Source organism: Tiliqua scincoides, chromosome 3, assembly GCF_035046505.1.
Source record: "Tiliqua scincoides isolate rTilSci1 chromosome 3, rTilSci1.hap2, whole genome shotgun sequence".
NCBI lineage: Eukaryota > Metazoa > Chordata > Lepidosauria > Squamata > Scincidae > Tiliqua > Tiliqua scincoides.
Window position 1 is genome coordinate 238,440,662 of NC_089823.1, and position 21,684 is coordinate 238,462,345.

The 21,684-nt window shown below is 47.6% G+C and overlaps 1 protein-coding gene across 4 annotated transcripts in view; it reads left to right on the forward strand.

The window, feature by feature from the left end:
- Positions 1-21,684, forward strand: part of RUBCN (rubicon autophagy regulator) — a 56,134-nt gene that overhangs the window by 22,423 nt on the left and 12,027 nt on the right. Inside the window, exons 5-14 of one of the 4 annotated variants that reach the window (XM_066621682.1) lie at positions 1,689-1,795; positions 2,756-2,903; positions 3,633-4,202; positions 7,782-7,877; positions 9,326-9,441; positions 10,941-11,142; positions 11,604-11,705; positions 15,305-15,379; positions 18,377-18,437; positions 19,440-19,575. In XM_066621682.1, coding sequence (XP_066477779.1) covers positions 1,689-1,795; positions 2,756-2,903; positions 3,633-4,202; positions 7,782-7,877; positions 9,326-9,441; positions 10,941-11,142; positions 11,604-11,705; positions 15,305-15,379; positions 18,377-18,437; positions 19,440-19,575 — 1,613 coding nt within the window. The remainder of the gene's footprint in view (positions 1-1,688; positions 1,796-2,755; positions 2,904-3,632; positions 4,203-7,781; positions 7,878-9,325; positions 9,442-10,940; positions 11,143-11,603; positions 11,706-15,304; positions 15,380-18,376; positions 18,438-19,439; positions 19,576-21,684) is intronic. The other 3 variants (XM_066621683.1, XM_066621684.1, XM_066621685.1) reach the window with 3 other exon arrangements.

The following is a 21,684-nucleotide window of genomic DNA, read 5'->3' on the forward strand; positions in this document are numbered from 1 at the left end:
TGCGCACTTTCCTGGGAGTAAGCCCCACTGAGGGCACGCATGGGACATGCTCCAGACTCCTGTTCCCTTTTCCTGTCCTTGTGAAGATGAGCAGGGGTGGAGGAGGAGGAAGTCAGAGCCAAGGAGACCAGGCTGGGGAGCCTGAGCTGGTGGGACTGCAATGCCCAGGAGCAGCAACGGGCAAGCTCCCCACTCCACTTGGGAAGGAGGGAGCAGCAGGCGAGTGGAGCAGTTCTGTCAGTCTCCCTGCTCCAGGTGGGAAGGAGGTGGGAAGGAGGGAGAGGCGCTTGAGGTGCGAGCAGCAGCTCCATCAGGCTCCCCGCATAGTGGGGGTGGGGGAGTGGGTGGCACGTCACCCTCCCCAGCAGCACCGCAGCTGCTCAGCAGTGTGCCTGAAACAGCCCTGACCCCTAGTGGCCCCGCAGATAAGGCAAAGGGTAGATTCAGGAGCGATCTGCTGGGACAAATTTATTGCCCTATAGGCGAGTATCTACAGTATGTTGTGTCAGAAGGTCCTCTCCACGGGACTTCCCCCCCAACTGCTCTACAGGACAAGTAACTATCTTGCGCCTTGAACTCTTTCATTTCTCCCTCCCCTTTCTCCCCTTCTCTTCCCATCTTTAGCTATGGGGTTGGCACAGCAGGGACCCCTAATATCCTTCCCTACAACCCCCTTCCTTTTTCTGATTTCCTTGGAAGCACCAAATACTCTTCACATGCAGCCGCCATGAAAGCTAGGTACACTGTATCCAGTCATTAGGACCAGGAAACATACCTTTATTATTTCTCCTTGTGCATTATTTTTACCTTTGTTCCTTTGTAATAAAACCATAACCTCTTATTGAAAGTTTTCTTTCTCTCAGTCTCCTCTTTAAGCAAAAGGGAATTTCTCTGCATTACGCCATCCTGTTATCCAGCCTAAGGCCTACCTTGTCCAGCATTTGGTTTTTCAGGTGGCCAGATGGTTGTCTCTAGAAAGCCCACAAGCAATTGATGGAGGCAGTCTGTCTTCCCACGAATCTAAGAACATAAGAACAGCCCCACTGGATCAGGGCATAGGTCCATCTAGTCCAATCTAGTCTGCTCTTGAACCTGGAGGCTTTACAGAACGTTCATAGCTGGCAGCCACTGGTAGACCTCTCCTCCAAGAACCTGTCTCATTCCTTTTTAAAACCGTGCAGTCATTGGGGGTGAATTCCGTAAATGAATTATGCATGGTCCGGAGGAAGGCTTTCTTTTATCTGCTTTGAATCTCCTGCTGATCACTCAGAAAGAGGGGATCTGGTAGGCTGTTTGCTGTGATGGGTCTGTTTCTTGCTGGAGACTCCAACACCTGGAATGTGTAGTGTGTGACTGGCTTTGCATCCAGAGTTGAGCAGTTGCAGCGACTCTTTAGATTCCAATTCAGTATTTCCTATTTTTGCAAAGGTTTAAACAAAACTTGTGGTCTTAGCAAACATTTTTTTTATAGATCAGGGTGGCAATCTGAATAAGTAGATCTGCGACCTTTAGCAAGAGCCCTTCTTCCCCCTGAAAGTCTCCTGTACTGCTGTTCTCTTCTGACCCCCTCCCTTGCATTCTCCAATACAAGCTCAGAGGATTGGATCACTGGAAAACATTCAGTGGGTCACTCTGAAAACCATAGACTGTATCTGAGTTTCCCTCCCTTCCCCCCTTTTCTTTTGCAGACTCAGCTTTTCTACTTAGTGATGCCCACGTTGCAGTCATGCTACAGTGCTTGGAGTCTGTGGAACAGAACAATCCCCGGCTGCTGGCTCAAATAGATACATCGATGGTGAGAGTGTCCTTCTCTCTTATTAGTCTGTGTCTCTTGCTGGACACTTCTTCCCTCCTTTTGCCCGGTGTTGCTTTCTGGTAGGCCTTCACATAGTATCTCCTTCTGAAGAAGCTGTCTGATTGTTTGGAAGCTAAATGCCCCAGAGCAGTTGGGGAGAGCATGGCAAAACATCTGGCTTGGAGGAACTGCTTAGCTAGCTGCAAAGGGGTTAGAAGTGTTGGTCCTGCAGATGGAGCCCAGGGAGCTTTCTTCAATTGTCTCTAGCCTTGCAGTTAGCCACATGCCTATGACATGTAAAAATGCCTCCAGGGTGAGTTACTTGCTAAACCCATTTTCAGGTGGAAAAGAAGGTGTCCTTGTTCATGCTGTTTACTGAGGATCAGACAAGAGGCCGTTAATCTGCAAAGAGGCTGATAGGCTAACCCTTCAGAAAAGCAGTGGAATAAGCTAAACTTGCCCCTTGGTGAGCTGGGAAGGCTGCTGTTTCCTTGGAGTTTTTAAAAAGAAACTTGGATTGATGTCAGGGATTCTTTAGACACACAATCTCTGGGGATGTAGATTTAACTGGTGCGTTTCAAACTGTGTGATGGGGAACTCTGAAATTCCTCAGACGCTTATTTAGGTTTCTTCACTGAGAAGATCAATAATGACCAGCGATCTCTTACTTGAAAGGCAGCCTGCCCACCCCTGCTCCCCTTCCCCCACAGCACAGATGACGGGGAGTGTTCTCCAGTACTTGTGGCCACTGAGGCATGCCCCTGGGATTGGGGTGCTTGAATATTCCTTGGAATCCTCTGCTAACGCAGGAGGCTTCTTTGGCAGATGCTCTGGAGTTCCCAGGCAGACAGTGCAGAAGATGTTCCTCGATAGGTTCAGATGATGCTTTGGATACCCTCTGGCTCTGGTTCCATGACTTGGTTCCCGTCTGTCATGTTGACCAGGTCTTTCTTGCTTCAGTTTGCCAGGAAAAGCGAGGCTCCTGTGACAAAGAGCCAAAGTCTCACTGCGCTTCCTGGGCCTGTATGCACCCCTCCTGCTGAGTGCACAACCCACCGGTATTTTGGCTCCTTCTCAGGTCTTCGCTCAGCATCTGCCAGTATCCAAGGTAAAAAGAGACAAGCTGCCTCCTTCTTTGCTGGGGGGGAAATGTTCCCCAAAGAGAAGGTGTTTACTTTAATTGTGGTCTTGCAAAGCCGGTTTCAATATGAATTGTTTCCATAAGACCTCAGCTGTGTGTTTGACTTGGTCTTCAGAAGCCATGCACAGTTGCTGAATGCCATTTGCTGAAGGGCCACACAAGGAGAGGGTTGTTGCCTTCATGGTCTACTTGTGTGTTTCCTAGAGGAGGACCAGTCACTTACCTCTGCTGGAAACAGGATGAAGGGCTAGATCAGCAATTTTCAACCCATGTGCTGCGGCACATTGGTGTGCCGCAAATGGTATGCAAGTGTGCTGTAGGAGTTTGAAGGAGGGTCATTTATTAGTCAAAATAAGTGTCAAAAAAATTGATGGCGTGTCTTGACAGTTCTGGCACCTTGTCAGTGCGCCTTGAAATAAAAAGGGTTGAAAATCACTAGGCTAGGTGGGTTGATATAGTAGGGCTGGCCGATTGGGGGCAGACTGATTTCCCTGACATGGGATTGAAATATTGGAGGGAATGGGAAAAAAGTATATACTAAGATAAATTTTTAAAAATCGTAGCTTGTGTGGTAGTCTGAAATTTGGAACATCACAGATTCCTAAGAGCTCCAGAGCTTGCACTGGTCAAGTCAGGCTTTTGTGTCCCATTTCACCCCTGAGGTTTCTAAACTTTTCTTTCTCTGCCTCTTTCCAGACAGGAGACTGTCAAGCACTTTGGTTTGCAGCAGTGCCAACCAGCCTCAGGAAAATGCCCTGTGTGCCTCATCCCATTGGCAGCTGGAGGGCAGGTTCCCCCAATGCCTCGCCACCCCTCTTCCTCACCTCACTGTCTCTTGCCCAAAAGACTCCTCTTCTCCTGCTGATGAGATGAGTGCCGGCGCATCAGGTGACCAAGCCAGTGACCCCTGGGCAACCGGCCAGGATGACACGGACGGCCCAGAGTACCTGGCAATTGGGAACTTGGGCCGGCCCAGCCGAACCTGCAGCAGCCAGAGCGGATCCAGCACGACCACCACCAACAGTGTTGAGAGCAGCACCTCCAATCTGTTCTCATCCAGCAGCTCTCAGAAGCAGGGGTCTGTTTCCTCCTTGGGGGAACCGGGAACAAGTGGCGATGGTGGTCACGGTGGGAGCGCCCGAGGAATGGGCCTCTTGCGCAGATCCAGTTTTTCAGAGGGACAAACGTCAGCCCCCCAAAGGATGCTCAAGGGGAGTCACGTGCGCTCCCACTCAGACACCAATGTGGCTTTTGGGAAATCTCACGGTAAGGCTGGCGTGGGGGTAATGTGAATTTAAGCTTTCACCTGCTATGGTAGGCACTGCTATTATGGACCGTGGGTTTAGCTGCCAGTGCTGAAACCATTGATAGCCCCCGCACTGTATTAGGTGCTGCCTGTGTCATGTGGAATAGGGTGCCTGTGCAGGGGACTGACCCAGAAGATAGGAGTTGCGTGGGAGAGGTCATAATGGGTAGCAGAAGTGTCCCAAGTTTCCCCCTTTAACTGGTACCCAACTTGGTGATCCCGCTTCCTTGATGCGTGGATGTATTTTACAAGCAGGCCTTAAGAAACAGTGTGGTAGGAGGAGATTGTTTAAGAGCTGAGATTGTATACAGACTGAGGAGGGGTGAAAGCAATGCAAGCGAAAAGATCAGAAAAGCTGGACCTCCAGAACTGTTGGCTAAAACGCAGAGTTGATGTTGACTAAAAAGTTGTGGGGCCCCAAGTTGAGCTATATCTTGACTCTGTTCTCTCTGATATTCGCCAAAATAATTCATTTCTCCCACCATTCAGATTACAGGGTGCCACTCCTCAAATGCCTTTGCTGGCTTCCCATCCTATTCCGTGTCTCATATAACCTCTTTGGCTGTTCTTTTTAAAGCTCTCCATAGCACCTGCTTATCCTATTTTTCTATCTTTGTTTCCCCTTACTAATAATACCAGTTAGCATTTATATGCAGCAGTGGCTCTCGTAATGCTTCCTTGGGCATGGTTTCCTTATGGTGTTGTTTATAGCACAGCTGAGGAGAGTGGCTTGTCTGAGACCACCTAGAGAGCTCTAGGCAGAGATGAGATTTCAACCATTGGCTGATTCACAGCCATTCTGCCCTTGGTCCTCTAGTTCCACCACTCTCACCAGTCTGCCTGGAGTCCTCTAGCTCTTGAACACAACTTCCCTTTGAAGGAAAGTGCTCTAAGGATCTGGGAATTTCCATCCTAAGTGTTCTCTGAGGTTTGGGCAATGGCTGGGTCTTAGAAAGGTGAGGCAAAGGTATTGTCTCCCCCAGGGAATGAGTGGGGTTCTCCTTTGGTAAATAACTATCCTCTCTAATTTCCTTCCCTTCTCTTCTGCTTTGCTGCCTGCTCTCAGGAGAGCACAGGGACATCAGCATTATAATGGAAGAGCCCATAGCAGGTTTGGGAGGCAGCTGTTGCAAACTCCCCTCATCTACATCTGCCGCGCTGAGCTCAAGGCCTTCCATGAGAACTCTGGTGTCAAGACCAAAAAGCATCTGCTGGAAAAATTGAGAATTTGCATGTTGAGAATGCTCAGCCCAGTGGCCTTCCTCAAGGCCTTTTGAGTTGTCGAATTTGGAAGAGATCTGCCGTCCTTGATTTGAGCAGCAGCAAACATTAAATTCCAACTCAGTGACTTCAGGCCTGCTGGCAAGACATTGCATGCTGGCCTTCCTCACTTGGAGAGGTTGAGGCTTCCACAAACAGGAGAGGAACAGTAATATATAGTAAAGGAGGGAAGAGTATTTGTGTGCTACTTTTTGAGTTGGTCCCTACAATCACCTTGACATATGAAGCCATCATAACTTGGTTTTCTGGTACAGGAAATGCTCCAATGTGCATCTCAACAAGTTCAAAGACCATGTCCTATCACTCCTTTACATAATCTTTATGGCAAAGATTTTGCAGTAACAAAATCTTGACCCATCTTGGAGTATTCACAAGACTGGTTACAACATCAAAAAATGTCAGCTTACTGTATTGGTTTCTCTTTGCTGTAAAGGCTGCTTTATCCATTAGGTTTTTCCTACATAAAAAGCAATTCCGTATAGATTATCACTTGCAACTTCCTACAAAGACTATTGAGTCTAACACTTGCGTGTGTTTGTACACCTTGGGGTATTGCAATTGATCACTGTTTCCCAGTACATGCATACTACATGTACACACAGCAAAATACACACACATGTAGTTATTGCATGTAGTTTGCAGAGAGGAGCCTTCCCATGTGGGAAAAATTTAACCCATGAATTGGGCCTTACTTGAGCCTGATGTTATGAGTTCTTGGAGTTGACACCAGTGTCCCCATTGCCTTGTTCTCTACTCTTGATTGCCATTGCATGTTCTAGATGCATATTCTGACTCATCTTGGTTTTTCACCATCACCTCCTCCTCGTTCCCCTCCTCCTCCTCGTCATTCAAACAGCAGCTGTGTTAAAGGGCTAAAACCAACTGCTTTCCAGTAGAATCTGTTATTCTTGGAACATGGGGTATGATGGAGGCCTAGTTCATGCTCAGATCTGACTGTGATGCTTTCCCAGTGTACCTCAAAGACAGCTTTGTTTTCATATTTGTTCCATAGTAGTCCATACTCAGGGCAAATCTTGTGTGCTAGGAGAATGCTGGAGACCAGCCACTCTATGGTCCAACTGGGTTAGAGCTCTAGCAGTGACTTGGTCTAGATGTTTCAGGAAGAGAGAAGGCAATCTTTGGTTTGTTGGTTTCAAACCATTTAGGACTTTGTAGTTTAATACTGCTGTACTAGCAGAAGTTTCATCACAGTTATCAAGAGAAGCTCCATACTAAGAGTGCATTACTGAGGTTTTTCTTATGGAGCCTAAATTAAGCTTGCTCCTTTCAGCTGCATAAGCTCCTCTAAGCTGACTTGGTTTGGGCCCCCCTTTATCAAGCCAGTCTACCCCTGCAGAAGTATCTCATGGTGCTGTTTTTCTTGGAGCATACTGTTATGCTGTTGGCAGGGACGTTGAGCTCCTTTGTGGGGTGAGGGGGAACTACAGATAGGAAACTGGCTTGTCAAGAAGGGTTCTAGGGTAGGTGTTTACATATTGTTTCCCCACCTGGAGAGTGATGTGGTCCAGTTCAGGAAAACCAGCATCACATATTCCTGCTACATCTGTAGATGGATTCTTAATAGTGGATCAAGGGATTCTGGTTTCCTCATTGGGTGTAGCCATTTTTCAGCCAGCGCCACTGGCTGAGAATCATTTTATATAATAATAATTATTATTATTAACAGTATTTATATACCGCTTTTCAACTAAAAGTTCACAAAGCGGTTTACAGAGAAAAATCAAATAACTCAATGGCTCCCTGTCCCAAAAGGGCTCACAATCTAAAAAGATGCAAATGACTACCAGCAGGCAGCCACTAGCCATATAATGCTTCCAACCTGTTGCTTCTGTCCTTTGCCTTGTTTGTTTGGAAGGGTCGATGCCATTGCTCTTCTACAGTGGACACCACAGAGGCCGAGAGGGCAACTTACCTGTGACTCTCTAGGCTGAAAGTTTACTTTCCCAGTCCCAAGCTCCACGGTTACAACTTGTAGAATGACAGCTGGAGTAGCGTTCTGAGTATCTCTTCTGCATGATTTCCCTCATCTCCTTGGAAGTTTGCCCCACAGTGCTGGTGTTTGCCATGTTTCTTTTTCACTACCTGGTGGCCTAAATGTTCTTGTTCCCTCCTGCCTGTTGATGTTTTTTTTCATAACTTTCCATGATGCATAATTTTATTTCATGAAGCTTTGTTGTCTCTTGTTTGAGGGTGTTTCTGATCACAGCAGTTGATGACCTCCATTCATTTTTGCTTAGAGTCTAATGGAGACCTCTCCAGGCTGAAAGGCAGCATGACATACTCAGTGCAGAGCAGTGAAGTGACCACACCTGGTTCTGTCTACATGGAATATGGTGAGCACAGTAGGTCTTTTACATGCCTGGTTTGTGGGGTTAACAAATTCATCCAGCCATCCATGTTGAGGCTGGCAGCATGGAGAAATAAGAGGTTGTGTAGCTGTAGCAGACAGTCTTGGTTGGAGATGTGTTGTCAGTGACTACTAGCTGTCAGAGCCAGACACTAGAACTGTCACCAAAGCTAAATACTTTGCTAAAAATAAGATTCAGCAGAGCTCTGATAAAGATTCTGGGGCTCAAGGGGGTCATGGCACAAAAGCAAGACCAGAGCTCAGGCTTCAGGGCAGCTATGAACGCCAGAAGCTCCTGGGAGTGGAATGGTGCTTGAGCACTCTGCTTAATGTGTCTGCAAAGATCTTTTCAGATCAAATGTAATGCATCAAATGTTGCCTTGGTCCTACCCTGCCAACAACAAGGGGTGTGTGTGACTGCAGGATCACTGCAGGCTGCTGGGTTCCAGGCAAGAAAAACCTAAAGAAGCCCACCTGTTTGTAACAGTTAAGGGTCCTGCTCAATAGGGAACTTGTCACCTATGAATTCTGCAGCCCTAGACCCAAAGTATCACAAGAAGCAACTTCAAACTCAGCCACCAGTTTAAGTCCAATGAAAACCATTCTTTGGATCTGCAGGTTTTGAGTAGAAGTATTGCGTGACTTTGTAGGAGTTGCTAGAACCTGATGCTAAAGTTGGGAATGTGTACAAGTGACAGAATGTGGGGCTTTGCGTGGTGACCAGAAAGTTCTAAAACATGACATTTGGAGATGTCATGTTGGAGTCATTTTCTCCAACAATGTTAAGAGTGCCAAATCTGACAGGAGCCTCTCTGCATGCAAGTCTTTTAAGAAAAAAGGCATTAAAACACCCTTCTAACCAAGGCAAAAATGAGTACAGGCCAAGAATGTAGGGAGAACGGCGGATGAGCCAAACTGCAACACAACAAGGGGGAAAACAAATACTGAGCACAAGAAGTGCATTGGAAGGAACTGGATGTCAGGAGCCAAACTGGTGTTTTTTTCCTGTTGAGACATGGGGCCCAATTACCTACTGGTTGCAATGGGATAATATAGAGAAGTTCCCTTGGTCCTCCCAGCCCAATACTGTCTTCTCTGTGTGAAGCTGGCTGTTCAAAACCACAAGCAGAGGACTTTCCCAGTTCTGCTTCTTGAGATCCTTTTAACTAGAAGTGCAAGGGATTGAACCTGTAACTCTCTACCCATATGACCTCTCTTTCAGCCAATTGAGATCTGTTATGCCCTGTAGAATGGCAGAGAAGCACTTGCCAAGGCCAGTACTCAGTGGTCCTTGCAAATCTTTTCAGCTGACTTGTTGCTTCTGCCACCAGGTGCTTGAGCTCTGGTTCCTCCATGTTTGCAGGAGTCCATTCCTGACACTTTATTCCTGGCATAAAGTTGTTGCAGTTTGAAGAACAATTTTCTTTTCTCCAGATACCGGGCAGTATCTGAACTCTGGTGAAGGGATGTTCCGGAGACCCTCAGAAGGCCAGTCTCTGATAAGTTACTTGTCAGAGCAAGATTTTGGCAGCTGCGCAGACTTGGAAAAGGTAGGTGTTGGAAGGAATTAAACTTAACCTGCATGAATGTGCCCACTGTATCTACTAAAGGTTAAGCAGCGCAAGCAAGGATGGAAAAGGGCTCACAACATGCTTACCTTTCCCAGCAATTCTTTACATGTTTTTGCTCTGTTTTAGAAATACCTTCACCTTAAAGCAAGTCTGAATGTATTCTGCATTAAACACCCTCCAAATTCTGTGTTGCAGTAACATGAAATGTGTGCTTTGATTACATTATGCCACTTTGCATACATCTACTTATTTGCATAATTTGCTCTGTTTGGGGTGATCATTGTGTGAGATGGGGAACCCACCCCCAGCAGATAAAATCCTGCTCAGCCTCCAGCTGTATTTTTTATCCTGAGACTGAGCCATGCGCTGTCTGCATTTTCCAGTTGTTTCCCAAGTGAGAACAGTTTGATAGGATGCGTATCTTGCATTGTAGAAGTGTGTTTTGCTGTGAAATCCTGCCTTCCCCCCACTCACAACTGCTGGTTGCCTTGTGGGGGTGGAACAGAGGTGCCAGTTTGCTACGTGTATCTTTCTCCCACCTCCTCAGCTAGCACCACCGTCCTGATTCAGATTGGGAGGGGGGGTGAGATGTTGCGTGCAACTGTTTTCATCTAAAAGAAAAACCTCTGGGAAATTCTGTCATGTCTAGTTTAGCTTTGAGATGGAAGGAGCAAAATGAGGATCATGAACGAGGGGGGTATTGGTGTACATTATAGAAGTGGTCCGAAGAAGAGGATTGATCTGCCCAAAATTACAAAGATAAAAGCCACCGGGCTCTCCTTTGATGTGTGTGTTCTAAAACCTTTGTATCTTTTAACATGTCCCCAACCATAGGAGGTAGAAGTAGTTGTGTAATTAACCTATGGAATTCTCCATCACAAGATGTGGTGATAGCAATTAGTTTGGAAGACTAATTTAAAAAGAAATTGGACAAATTCATGGAAATTATCACTGGCTACTAGTCATGATGGCTGTATGCTACCTTAAAGTCCAGAGGAAGTATGCCTCTAAGTACTGTTGGGGACAAATAGTCTGTCGTCTGACTGGACAAAGTTCAAACCTCCAAAAGCTTATCAGTACCAGTTGCAGGGGAGCAGTGATGGTGAAGAATTGTGCCTTTCCCTCCTGGTTGTGGGCTTCCCAGAGGGTAACTGGTAGGTCTCTTTGGGAAACACAGTGTTGGACTAGATGGGTCTTTGGCTTAGCGGGGGTGCTCTTTTAGGAAAAACAGTAACACTTTGTGAGGATACTGATTTCTGTGCTGGATACCAAATTCTGCTGATAGGGCTTCATGAGTTTTGTTGGGCTGGAGGGATGAAGGAGATCAAGATGGCTGTCGCTTCACCCAGCCTCTGCTAAAATCCCTTGTCAATTTCTTGGCAAATGCGTAACTGCTTCCTTGGTAAATAGAGAGTCCCTCTTTGCTGCTGCCTCCTGCGCAAAGCTTTGATTTGGCTTGTCCTCTTTTTCCACCCCAGGAAAATGCTCACTTCAGTATCTCCGAGTCGCTCATCGCGGCCATTGAACTAATGAAGTGCAACATGATGAGCCGGCAGTTGGATGAGGAGGAAGAGGACAGCGACAAGGAGATCCAGGAGCTCAAGCAAAAGATCCGCATCCGGCGGCAGCAGATCAGGACCCGGCACCTTCACCCAGCGTACCGGGAGATGGGCTTGGACAGTGAGTGCTTCCTTCTAGAGCAGGCTGCCTACCGTGCGTCCCTCTTGCTGCATGTCTGTTTGTAAGATTTGTGTCTTGTCATCTTGCGCTTGGCCTCAAAGTAAAGAGCACAACAAATGCAAATGCTGCTATGATTGTCCTATTCTAGCAATCAGCTTATAAAAAGGTGGGCTGTGAACCTGACATGGGCTCTGTTGAGTCTGTGTGCTTTCCTTGTCTCTGTCATTAACACTTATCTGTTGGAAAGTGTTGTGTACTGATGAATTATCTGAGGGTGACTTACCTTTAAATATGTCTCACGAGGAGGGATTCTGAAAAGTTGGGCCCTCAGTATGGAAGTCAGAGAAACTTGAAGGATCCTCACTTGTTTTTTTTCATTGATTTTGAATTCTCAGTGATGTAGTTGGGGAACCTTCATGATTGGGTCCTACAGCGTTTCTCACTCTGCCCTGTTCTCTCAGGTCTTATGGCAACAGACAGTGGGTCCCATTTCAGCTCTCGAGACTCAACACACCTGTCTGATTCGGGTTCTGCAGAAGAGGTGGATGAATATGAGATTCGAGGTAAGTCGGAATAGCTAGAGTGAGTCCTCAGCTTCTGCTTCTTCCTCTGAATGTATGAAGCTGCCTTGTACTTAGGTCATTATTTCATCTCGCTGGGATTACCCACTCAGACTGGTAGTGTATCTCAAAGGCCCTGCTGTCTGAGTAACTGGAGATACTGGAGGCTGAACTTAGAACTTTCTACCTACTGTATGTTCTGGCACTGAGCTGTGACCCCCTTGTTGGTAGGCCTCTATACAGTTCTGAAGGGGCCTCTGAGCATGCCACTTGGAGGCAGGCTGTGCAGCATGGCCTCTCCCAGTTTGAAGAGACACTTGTTGGAGACAGGATGCTAGGCTGGGTTGCCTCTTTTGTTCTGACATGTTCGCTACAGTAAATAGCAGTAGACCTACGGGGCCAGGCAGAGTTGACACAGCCCTCAGAAACATGCTGTCTTAGTAGCATGGCCTTTCCCAGTTTGAAGAGACACTTGGCCAGCAGTCTGAGGCTAAGAGGCAAAGAAGGAAGGCCCATAGCCAGGGAGACAGACCAGGGACAGACTGCACTTGCTCCCAGTGTGGAAGGGATTGTCACTCCCAAATCGGCCTTTTCAGCCACACTAGACGCTGTGCCAGAACCACCATTCAGAGCGCGGTATCAGAGTCTTTCAAGACTGAAGGTTGCCAACAACAAGAGGTCAGTGGCGTAGCTAGAGGGGGTGCAAATCACTAAGTTTTGCAGGGAGCCTCACTGCAGCGTACAAGTGGCCCTGCCCTTCAGAGCCATTCTGGGTGAGGGGAGCAAAACGGAGTTGTATGCCTCTGTTTTGCTCCCTGTCGCAAACTTAGGGGGGTTTGGGGTGCTCAGAGTTATTGGTTCTCGAACCCTAAAGCCCTCAAGGCCCCCCTGTCCAGTAGTACTGCCACCACCCTGTATGTGCCAGTGCCTCAGTCCAGGGACACTGAGACCCTCTAGGCTTAACTCTATCCCTTGCAGGCACTGAGCTCCTTCTCCAATTAAAGCTTCAGTCCTCAAGTTACTAGACCTCAATGAGCACTTGGTAGCTTGCTGAACAGCTAGGCAGGATTCTGAACCTTTGTCTCCAACAGACAATGAAACAACTTGGTAAAAGAGGTTTCAGTTTATTAAGTACATACAGTTACATAAGGCAGCAAATGCTAGAGGCATAAACATCTAGGAAACATATCAGCAACAAAATAATAAAGCTAGCTGGCTATCATTATTAATTCCTAACTCTCACCTGGGTCAGCTTCTCTTGTAGATCTTTTAGCTCCAGGCTACCGGTGAGGCCAGATGCCCACGGTGGACAATGGAGCTCCAGCGTGCAGGATGTTGCACCCAAAACCTCTGTCTAAGAAGGAGCAGACACACCCTTTGGGGCACTCATTATTATACTTCTTATGCTAATAGCACTGAGGTGACTTCATACTTATTTAGACTGTCCAATCAGAAACTTTTGAGGACAGAAACTTCCCGAAGTTGGCTTGGTTGCTAGCCCTCCTAGTTCTTACCCCCCCCCCCCAAACTGGAGATCCACAGCTGCACTTCACCAGCTTGATAAGGTGCCTTTCTGTCTGCAGCGGTGCTAACATTCCAATGGGTTGTAATTCTTGTCTGTCCTTTCTGGCCAGCAAAGGAGAGACAATAATCTTTTTGTTTGTTTACTCACATTCTTGCAGCTACGAGCTGCAAGCCGCTTCTCCGTTACTGACTTGGTTTGGTTCAGGCTCCACATGCTAACCAAGGCCTAACATGTACATATCCATGACACTCCCCTGCCCAGAATGGCTCCAAAGGTCAGGGGGAGGGATTGCTTGCATGCTGTAGTGAGGCTCCCTGCAAAACTTAGTGCTTTACCTCCCCTCTAGCTATGCCACTGATAGAGGTGTCTTTACCTGCCTTCACTGACTAGCAGTATTTTGGTCCTTGGCTGCCAAAGTAGCAGGCAAAATGGGAAGGAGCAAGTGATGGTTTCAGAGGTGGGTTGTTTTTTTTTTTTGCAGTGTGATTGTGAATTTTATTGATGTACCAAAGTTTCCATCATGAATTGGTTCTTTTCAGTGATGTCAAACCTTGTCAAATTTGAAAACAGACTTGCTTGTGGCAAGCTTATTACATCTTGAAGCTGTTGTAATGCAGCCCCTTTAAAGACAGGTTTTGTGTGTGTGTGTGGGGGGGGGAGGAAATGTGATAGCCTCCAAAAAGAAAGATGGAATGTAAATTTAAAAAGTTGGAAGTATGGAGATCCACACTTTTCCTCTTGTCAAAAATTGGATGCTGATGTGGACCACTCAGCCAGTGCCAGCACTGGAAAGGCTAGAGTGTAACTCAGTGGGTACAGCACCTGCTTTGCGTTCAGGAGGTCCCAAGTTCCATCCCTGGCGTCTCTAGGTATGGTGGGAAAGACCCCTTTCTGAAACAGAACCCTGTCTCTCCCTGTCTTGGCGAGGCAGTGCCAGTCAGTGTAGACATCATTGAACCAGATGGACCAAGGGTCTGGCTCAAGTGAAAGGTAAGAACATAGGTTCCATATGACCAAACAAGCTTATTGGGACTGGAACCTGCAGTGGATGTTGAATTGGTGACTTCAGAGATTTAACCTGTGTGCCCTGTCTCTGGCCAAAGAAAAGAGCTGCACAGACATCACCTGAGGAAGCCACCTTGCACTAATGGCCCAGAACGGGTCAGGTGCTATTCCCTGGTCTGAGCAATGAGAAGATGTGCTGCTATTGGCTGCAGAGGCTGCCTTTTCTTTGCTCTTCTCTCCTTGCCTCACCCTCACTCTCTCACACTCCATGATGTGCTCTGCCAAGAACAGAAGGGGCTGGTGTGGCATCATCAGAAGCAGAGACCTCTAGGAGGGGTGTCTCAACTTTGCAACTGTCTTGCAGTGGCTCCATTCCTCTGAGTGTGTCAGAAGTGCAGGTTTTCATGCTTTTGGTTCTGCTTTGTCAAATGTTTAGAGAACCAGAGGTGTTGGGATTGGTCTTTTTTTAGCATTGAGCCACTTCAAAAAGTTGACTTGATGTTTCAACATCATTTTTAAGCCAACCAAATGTCTAAGTATTTCAAGAGCCACAAAGAGGGAAGCTGTGAGGTGTCAGGTTGTTTCTGGAATACTGTGTTTTGGGGAGTGTCAAGAGCTGCAGGTGAGTGGACTCTTCTTCCCCCACCTAGATCAGTGGTTTACAAACGTATTTTGGGGCCCCCTTCTTAAGATCAGTAATGGCAAATAAGCTTTTTGAAGGGCACCTTGCCTACCACTGCTGATATTCCCCTATAATGTACAACTGTGGGGGGTGTTGGTTGTGTTAGGGTGCACATATAGTGTACACAGGATGACAAGATGAGACCCTGCTGGCCTGGCCAGTGCCCTGTGTGGACCTGAGAATATGCCCCAGAATCCTCTGCAATGCACAGACATCTGGCATACAAGTCAACACAGAAAGGGTTCCCTCAAGGCAGAGAGTTTGAAAACCACTGGTCTGGCGGAAGGATGGTCCCGTGCTCTTGGGGCTCTCCTATCCTCACTTGTGTTGTGCTTGTACCCCCCCTCCTCCTGCTGACATGCCATATTTTGTCATCACCGTATCATGCAGATGGTAACGATGGATCTAACCTGATTCAAATGTCCAAGAACGGCCTGTCCGTCTCAATGGCTTCCTTGTTTTCAGGTAGTAACACAACTCCCAAGTGTGTACATGTGCGTGTCAGTCAGTCTGTGCGTCCTCCGGGCACATCTGGTTAGATCCCTTTTGGGATATGCCGCATTTAACCTCAAAGCTTTCCTGTAGTGTTCACATTACAGAATTCCCCTGGCTTCTCTCCCTTCTGTCATTATAAAGGCCAGCCCTACAGGACTGCAAGGAGCTTCTGTAGTTTTAGCATGAGTTCTCATAGGAACATCACAAATAGTACAGCATCAGTATGAAGGTGCAACTATTGTAAACCTCCATTTTAAGTTTGTTGCTTACGCAAATCTCAACTTTATGGCTAGTCCTTTGGCAAAGGTATAGTAGAGAATGCCTTTGTTTCAGCTTCCCCTGTTGCCTCAGTAGTTGCTCAGGTTTAGTGGCCTTCCAAGTTTGAGTAACAATTTCCTTGCTGCATTCAGCCATGAGGGTCCACCTAATCCAGAATTCTGTCTCCAAGAGTGGTCAGCCAGGTGCCTCTGAGAAACTCGCTACCCATGACTTGAGGAGATCATGTCCATTTCACATGTGGCACATTTCCCAGATGGGTGTACGTGTTAATATAAGGGGGACAGGGTGGCATACACTTTCCTCATATAAACGTAACATGAATGTTTGTTTTGCTGAGAGTGTACACATCTGGAAGCATGTGCCTGTATGTGTCACTGAAGACCCAGCTGCCTTACTAGTGAGTTTCATTCTGTCTAGTTCTTACTGAGGTCATAACTACGTTTGGGCTGTACCATTTCAGACTGCAGGTGGCAACTGATGGACTGGAAGGCTTTTCCATACTCCCCCCCCCCACCAAGTGCACTAACTAGCATGTAATGGAAGAGGCTAGGCTACCATGGCAGTTTCTATGTGGAAAAATTTGTTTTTGGCATGGAAGAGCTTTCAGTCACTTGAGTTCCCACCCACAGTAAAAATCTAACCCAGGTTTAGGTTTGCCACCTCTGAGAGAATGAGGCCTAAATCTCATGAGCACTTATACTGTGGTGATACAAGCTCACTCACAAATGACAGAAACGCCATCCACACCCTCATCTGTGGCCATAAGTACCTTTCCTTAGGCTGTGGGCTTTTACAATCAGTGGCTGCTGGAGTTCCACGCTGCCATATTCTCTCATGATGCCATGAGCGTGCTGTGGGGGGTGGGGTGGGGAAATGAAGCCAAGACTTGGCATGTCCAGTGTGGGCCTTCAGTTTTCAGTCTTGCAAATGATTTCATCTCTGCTTGCTGTGTTCCCTCAAGAATTTGTCTTGTGAGTGGAATGCAGGTGTCTTGTGTAGTCTGGGTTTTTCTCCCTTATAGTCTTGGGGAGACTGATGCCGCAACTGCTGGCTTCAGATGGTTTGGCCACCCAGGTGATATGACCCTTTAAGAGCTGGCTTTCCTTGCTTCCTCTTCATAGGTACAGTGAGGGCTTGTAGAGGGAAGTGGGTGAGAGAGAGAGAAGTCTGTTTTCCATCCCGTGTCCTGCAGCACATTCATGCCAGCCAGGAAGGCACACCTACTCCATGGGGTCCATTAGGAAAGTGCTGTGATGTGTTGCAGCCCACCAGGTACTTCATCATAAGTTCATCCAAAGCCTTAAAATCAAGGTGTATTATTGAGTACCTGGTGAGTTGTCACACTTGAGTACAGAATGGCCTAGTCATGCTGAAATATTTTCTCACACACTGACTAAACCTCTTTACTAATTCTATGTAACTAACTTATATCCGCATGTCTGTGCTTTTTGCAGTGAGTAACAATTTAGTGACTAGACCCTGGTGTGGCTTGTAAGCTTGCTATCCTAATGCTCCTGTAGTCTTGCTTATTTCCTGTGGCTCTAGGCCTCTTAGCTGCTCATTGCTGGTAGCAATAGATGGCATTGTTCAGGGTGAACAACTAGAGGACAACAAAGCCACCTTAGACCTTAAGAATTAGCATGTGAGGTCAGACTGATGACGTGGCTTGCTCAGCATCTTGTCTGCCAGCAGTGCTCAGGCACTGTGACAAGCAGGGCAAAACTGTGATTCTGTTCCACTTTGCTCTCCCACAGTATCCTGCAGTCAGTGATTCTGCATTGTTCAAATGGAGGTGGTGGTTCTGGCTATCAGTTGTCCTGTCATCCATGTGGTTTTTAAAAAGCCATTTATCCTAGCGACTACTGCAAAATGGAGTTTGATGTGACTGCATTGTGACTTAAACCAGTAAGAGGCAACTGATCCAGGCTCTGCCTGTTCAAGCAGCTTGGGGGACAGAAGCCAAAAAGTTTAGTCAGGGAGAGGTCAGAATGCTCCTTACATCATAGCTGATGGATCTGGCATTCGCTCTTCCTTTCAGGAAGTGACTTGCTCATTTCCCAGTGAGAGTGGCTCCTACCAGTGAGAAAAGAAGGGCAGGACCCACTCACTTCTTTTGGTCTGTCCAGAAAATAGCACCACCCAGACCATAAGCACCACTCTGTACCTGGGAGTTGCCACTCCCATAGAGTCACTGGGTGATCTGGGAGGCCTCTGCACTGCCTGATGAGGCCTTTGCACTGGCCAAAAATTTTCAAAGTACCCGCTAAGAAATGGTGCCTCAACTTGCAACCTGGTACAAGTTGGGGCAGGCTGAGAAGATAAAATTGGAGGCAGGAGCTGGTGAGACCCAAGGGGCACCACTTACCTACTTCTCATGTAAGGCCTCCACTATTGTGCCACCCACTTTCTGCTGGAAACCTTGAACCACACTCTGGCATCCTTGTCGAGGAACTCATTAGGGGTGACACCGACAGTGGACAGAGTTTTGTGCAGTCTTTCTGTTGACCTGTTATGTTAAGTAGAAGAAGAAGAAGCAGCGCCCCTGGCTTACTGCCAAAGTTGCCTTTTCCAATTCTAGACCAATTCCTTGCTGAAACAGCATGGTGTGTGTGCATCCCAATCAGTGCCTGTCCGAGAAGGTAATTGCTACATTTGTTTTTCCCCCCCTTCCTCCCCACACTGTAACAGATGCAGACATCAAGAGGAATGCAACTCCCAGCAAGAAGTCCTTCCTCTCTTCTGGCTCCACGTATGTACCTGCCCCCCCCCCCAATACTGGGAAACTTTAAGCTGGAAGGAGAGCAGCAGTAGTTGGGGCAGGAGAAGGTCTGTGGCTTTAATGAAGGCTTCAGTAGGCTTCACCTGTCAGTGATGCACCTAAAAGCTGTTAAGGGCTAAGGGAGAGCCAAAATCTGGACCATTTGGATCAGTTCAGGCAGGATCAGGTCTCAGACTTATTTTCCAGGTTGACTTCCTAAAAGGGCAGCCCAGAAGTGTGAAGAAAGTTAGGGGCAGACAGCAGGTTGTAGAGATCCTGGCAGGGTTAAGTCTCGTTCTTGGGGTCCAGTGACTGGTTCAAAGTAGACTGGCTGCCTGTAAATGGAGTGAGTGGCCTGGACAGGAAAGTGAATCAAAATCAGAAGCCAGCAGGTGGAAGGTGTGGGCTCAGGTCCTTCAGCAAAGACTTGCTGAGAGACTGACTGCTCTGATAAAGAGCCCTCGTGGGGCAGAACTGATTGGAGCGTCCTAGCAAGGTAGTTCGTTCGTTCGTGTTCACATTTTATACTACCCATTTTTTATACTGCGCATTTTTAAGCAGCAGAGCAAACTCACAGGGCTTGAGACAGCAAGTGTCTGCACTCAGGAGTGGGTGGAGGTTTAGGTCACGCAGCCACAAATTGCATGATCTCCTGACAGTGTTGAAGGAACTGACACCCTACTTATTATTTACTCGGTGCCATCTACATAGAAACATAAGCTCCTCCCCACACACACACACTCAGTAGTTCTAAGCCTAGATCCTAGAGGGAGCCTCTCTAGCCTCTCTCCTAGAGGGAGAGAACAGTAGCATGGGATGAATGTGAGCAGATGCAGTTGCATGCCTTGGAGGCTTCATTTCAGCAGGGATGATGTGGTGTGGGGTGTTCCGCTAAAAACTTCACAGAATAGGTGGGTTTCCAGGGGAGGTTTGAAGGAAGGGGAAAAGGATTCATTTCTCTGTGTTGGAACCCATCTCTCCCGCTCTGTTTAGCAGCTTCCACTCCTTTCTCCACTCCACCTCAGCAGAGGCTGTGGCCATGGGCTTGCTGAAGCAGTTTGAAGGGATGCAGCTGCCTGCCGCCTCGGAACTGGAGTGGCTGGTGGCAGAGCACGATGCCCCACAGAAGGTAGGATTTCTGCTAAGCTTCTCCTGTCTGACCAGCTCTGAGTGCAACCTTCCTTACTCTGAGTAGAAGCCTCTCCCCAGAGAGCAGAATGGTTGAGATACAGGCCATCCTCTCCTTCCTCCTGCTCTTGCTGCTATTTTAGTAGTGGTTCCTGTCATGGAGGCTGGTGATGACTGGCATGTCATGGTATTGAACAGGTTGCTTGGCCTAAGTGAGGAATGGGGAGGGACCCTTGTGGGGTGGTGATTGTGATGTTTTGGAACAGGAGGGCAAGGTGACCTGGCTGCCTGAGTCGTCATGGGCCTGTCTGATGGTGGCAGTAGAGCGATGGCTTCAAGCAGGGTGGGATTGCCTTGCTGTCCTGGAGATGGGGATGTGCTCTCTTGCTGGTCCTGGGATCCATGGGTGAGCAGGAGCCAAGGAACTGCAAAAGCTCTCCAGGGTACCAAGATACCTGGACTTCTTGCAGGATGGAGCAGGAGGTGTACTCAGCTTTACAGGGCACATTTTAAAGGGGTAGGTGAGGGGCCACAGGGCACTAGGACACAAAAAAAGCTCTGCCAGATCAAGCCAAAGGCCTACCTGGCCCAGCACTTTGTTACCCACAATGATCCACCATTGGCCTCTGGGGAGTTCACAAGCAGGGGGAACAGTACACAGCTCTCCTACATCTGATATTCAGAAGCAGACTCCAGCTGAACCCAGGGGTAGTACCTAAGCAACCGTCCTGACTAGTAGTCCTTGTTGGATTTATCTCCCACGAACTTGTTTTAATGCCACCTGTGCAATAAGTGGTTCTGTGCCTGCATGACTGAAAGGCCAGAGGAGCTTTGTGGGACTTGGAAGCCTGAATTCACAGCCCCAGTAGTGTTGACACCCTGTTGTTTTCACCAGCACACATCTCTGTAGCAAATTCAGTAGCTTAAAAAGCCCCCTTGATTTGCTGTTGGTTTGCAGGGCTCAAGACTGTCTCTTAAAAAACTCCTTAAGAGGCCCAACTGGTATAAGAAAAAGCAGCTTTCAAAAAAACTATTGCTGGTATGTCCCAAGCTGCGAGTGTACACAGTGTGTGTGTGTTTACTGTGTGCTCTAACAACCTTTATGAGCTGCCCAGCTGGAATGCCAAAGGATGCATGTGGCTGCCCTCCCTGGGTGGAAGGGCTTGGTTTGGAGTATAGAGAACTCCAGTACAGAAGTCGGTAGGAAATTGGATTTGTAGCCAAGGCTGTTTCTGCCTGAAGCCAAAATACTGCAAGGACAATCCAGGATGAGTGATGTACAGTGACTCTTGAATCGGTTCAAGTAGCCCACTTCAGCCTCCACTGCATCTTTGAGGATTACGAGGGGTACCATTTGTTGTGCAATGGTAGAAAGAAAGGTGGGGGTTATAGTTAGATTATGGGCTTGTGTGTATTTGGCATGCTTACATTCCAGCTACAGAGCATGATACTTAGTACAGGATAGGATTTTTGTTGTTGTTTATCAGGCAGATTTTCAGCCCTTATGGCTGCAGAAATAGACTTAACTGTGCAGGCCAAGTTTGGAGAAGTGTCAGAAGTTAGGCAGAGGCTGAGCTCAGTGTGATCAGGGGGTTGAGTTTAGCATAGCTCTTTGCCCCTCCCCCTGCTGTTAACAGACATGGAATAAATTTATGCAAAGCAAGCAAAGATACATTTTTAAAATGTATAGTTTGATTTCAGTGCTGCAGAGTACCCCTGAGTGCAGGTCCCTCTAGAAAGCAGGGATGTGTGGTGGGTGGGGAGGCAGGCAGACCCTCTCCACTGAAGTCTTTCGGAAAGCACCACTGCAGTGTGAGGTGCACAAGCGCTTGCAATCCATGCATGGGAGCGCATGGGTTGTGAGTGCTTGTGTGCCTCATATGAAGATGGAGCTTTTCAAAGGACTCGGTGGAGAGACTGCACCGCACCTGCCTCCCCACCCACCGGATGTCCCTGCTAGGAATGCAGGCCATTGCGGAATGCACCAGCGGTGTGGGGCTGCCAAAAATCAGGAGGCTGTTTATAAGGACCCACCCATAAGGAGAGCTGTTTGCCGAGAAGAGGAATTTGTTTCAGGATTGCTGAAAGTGACTAACAGCACCTTCTTGTG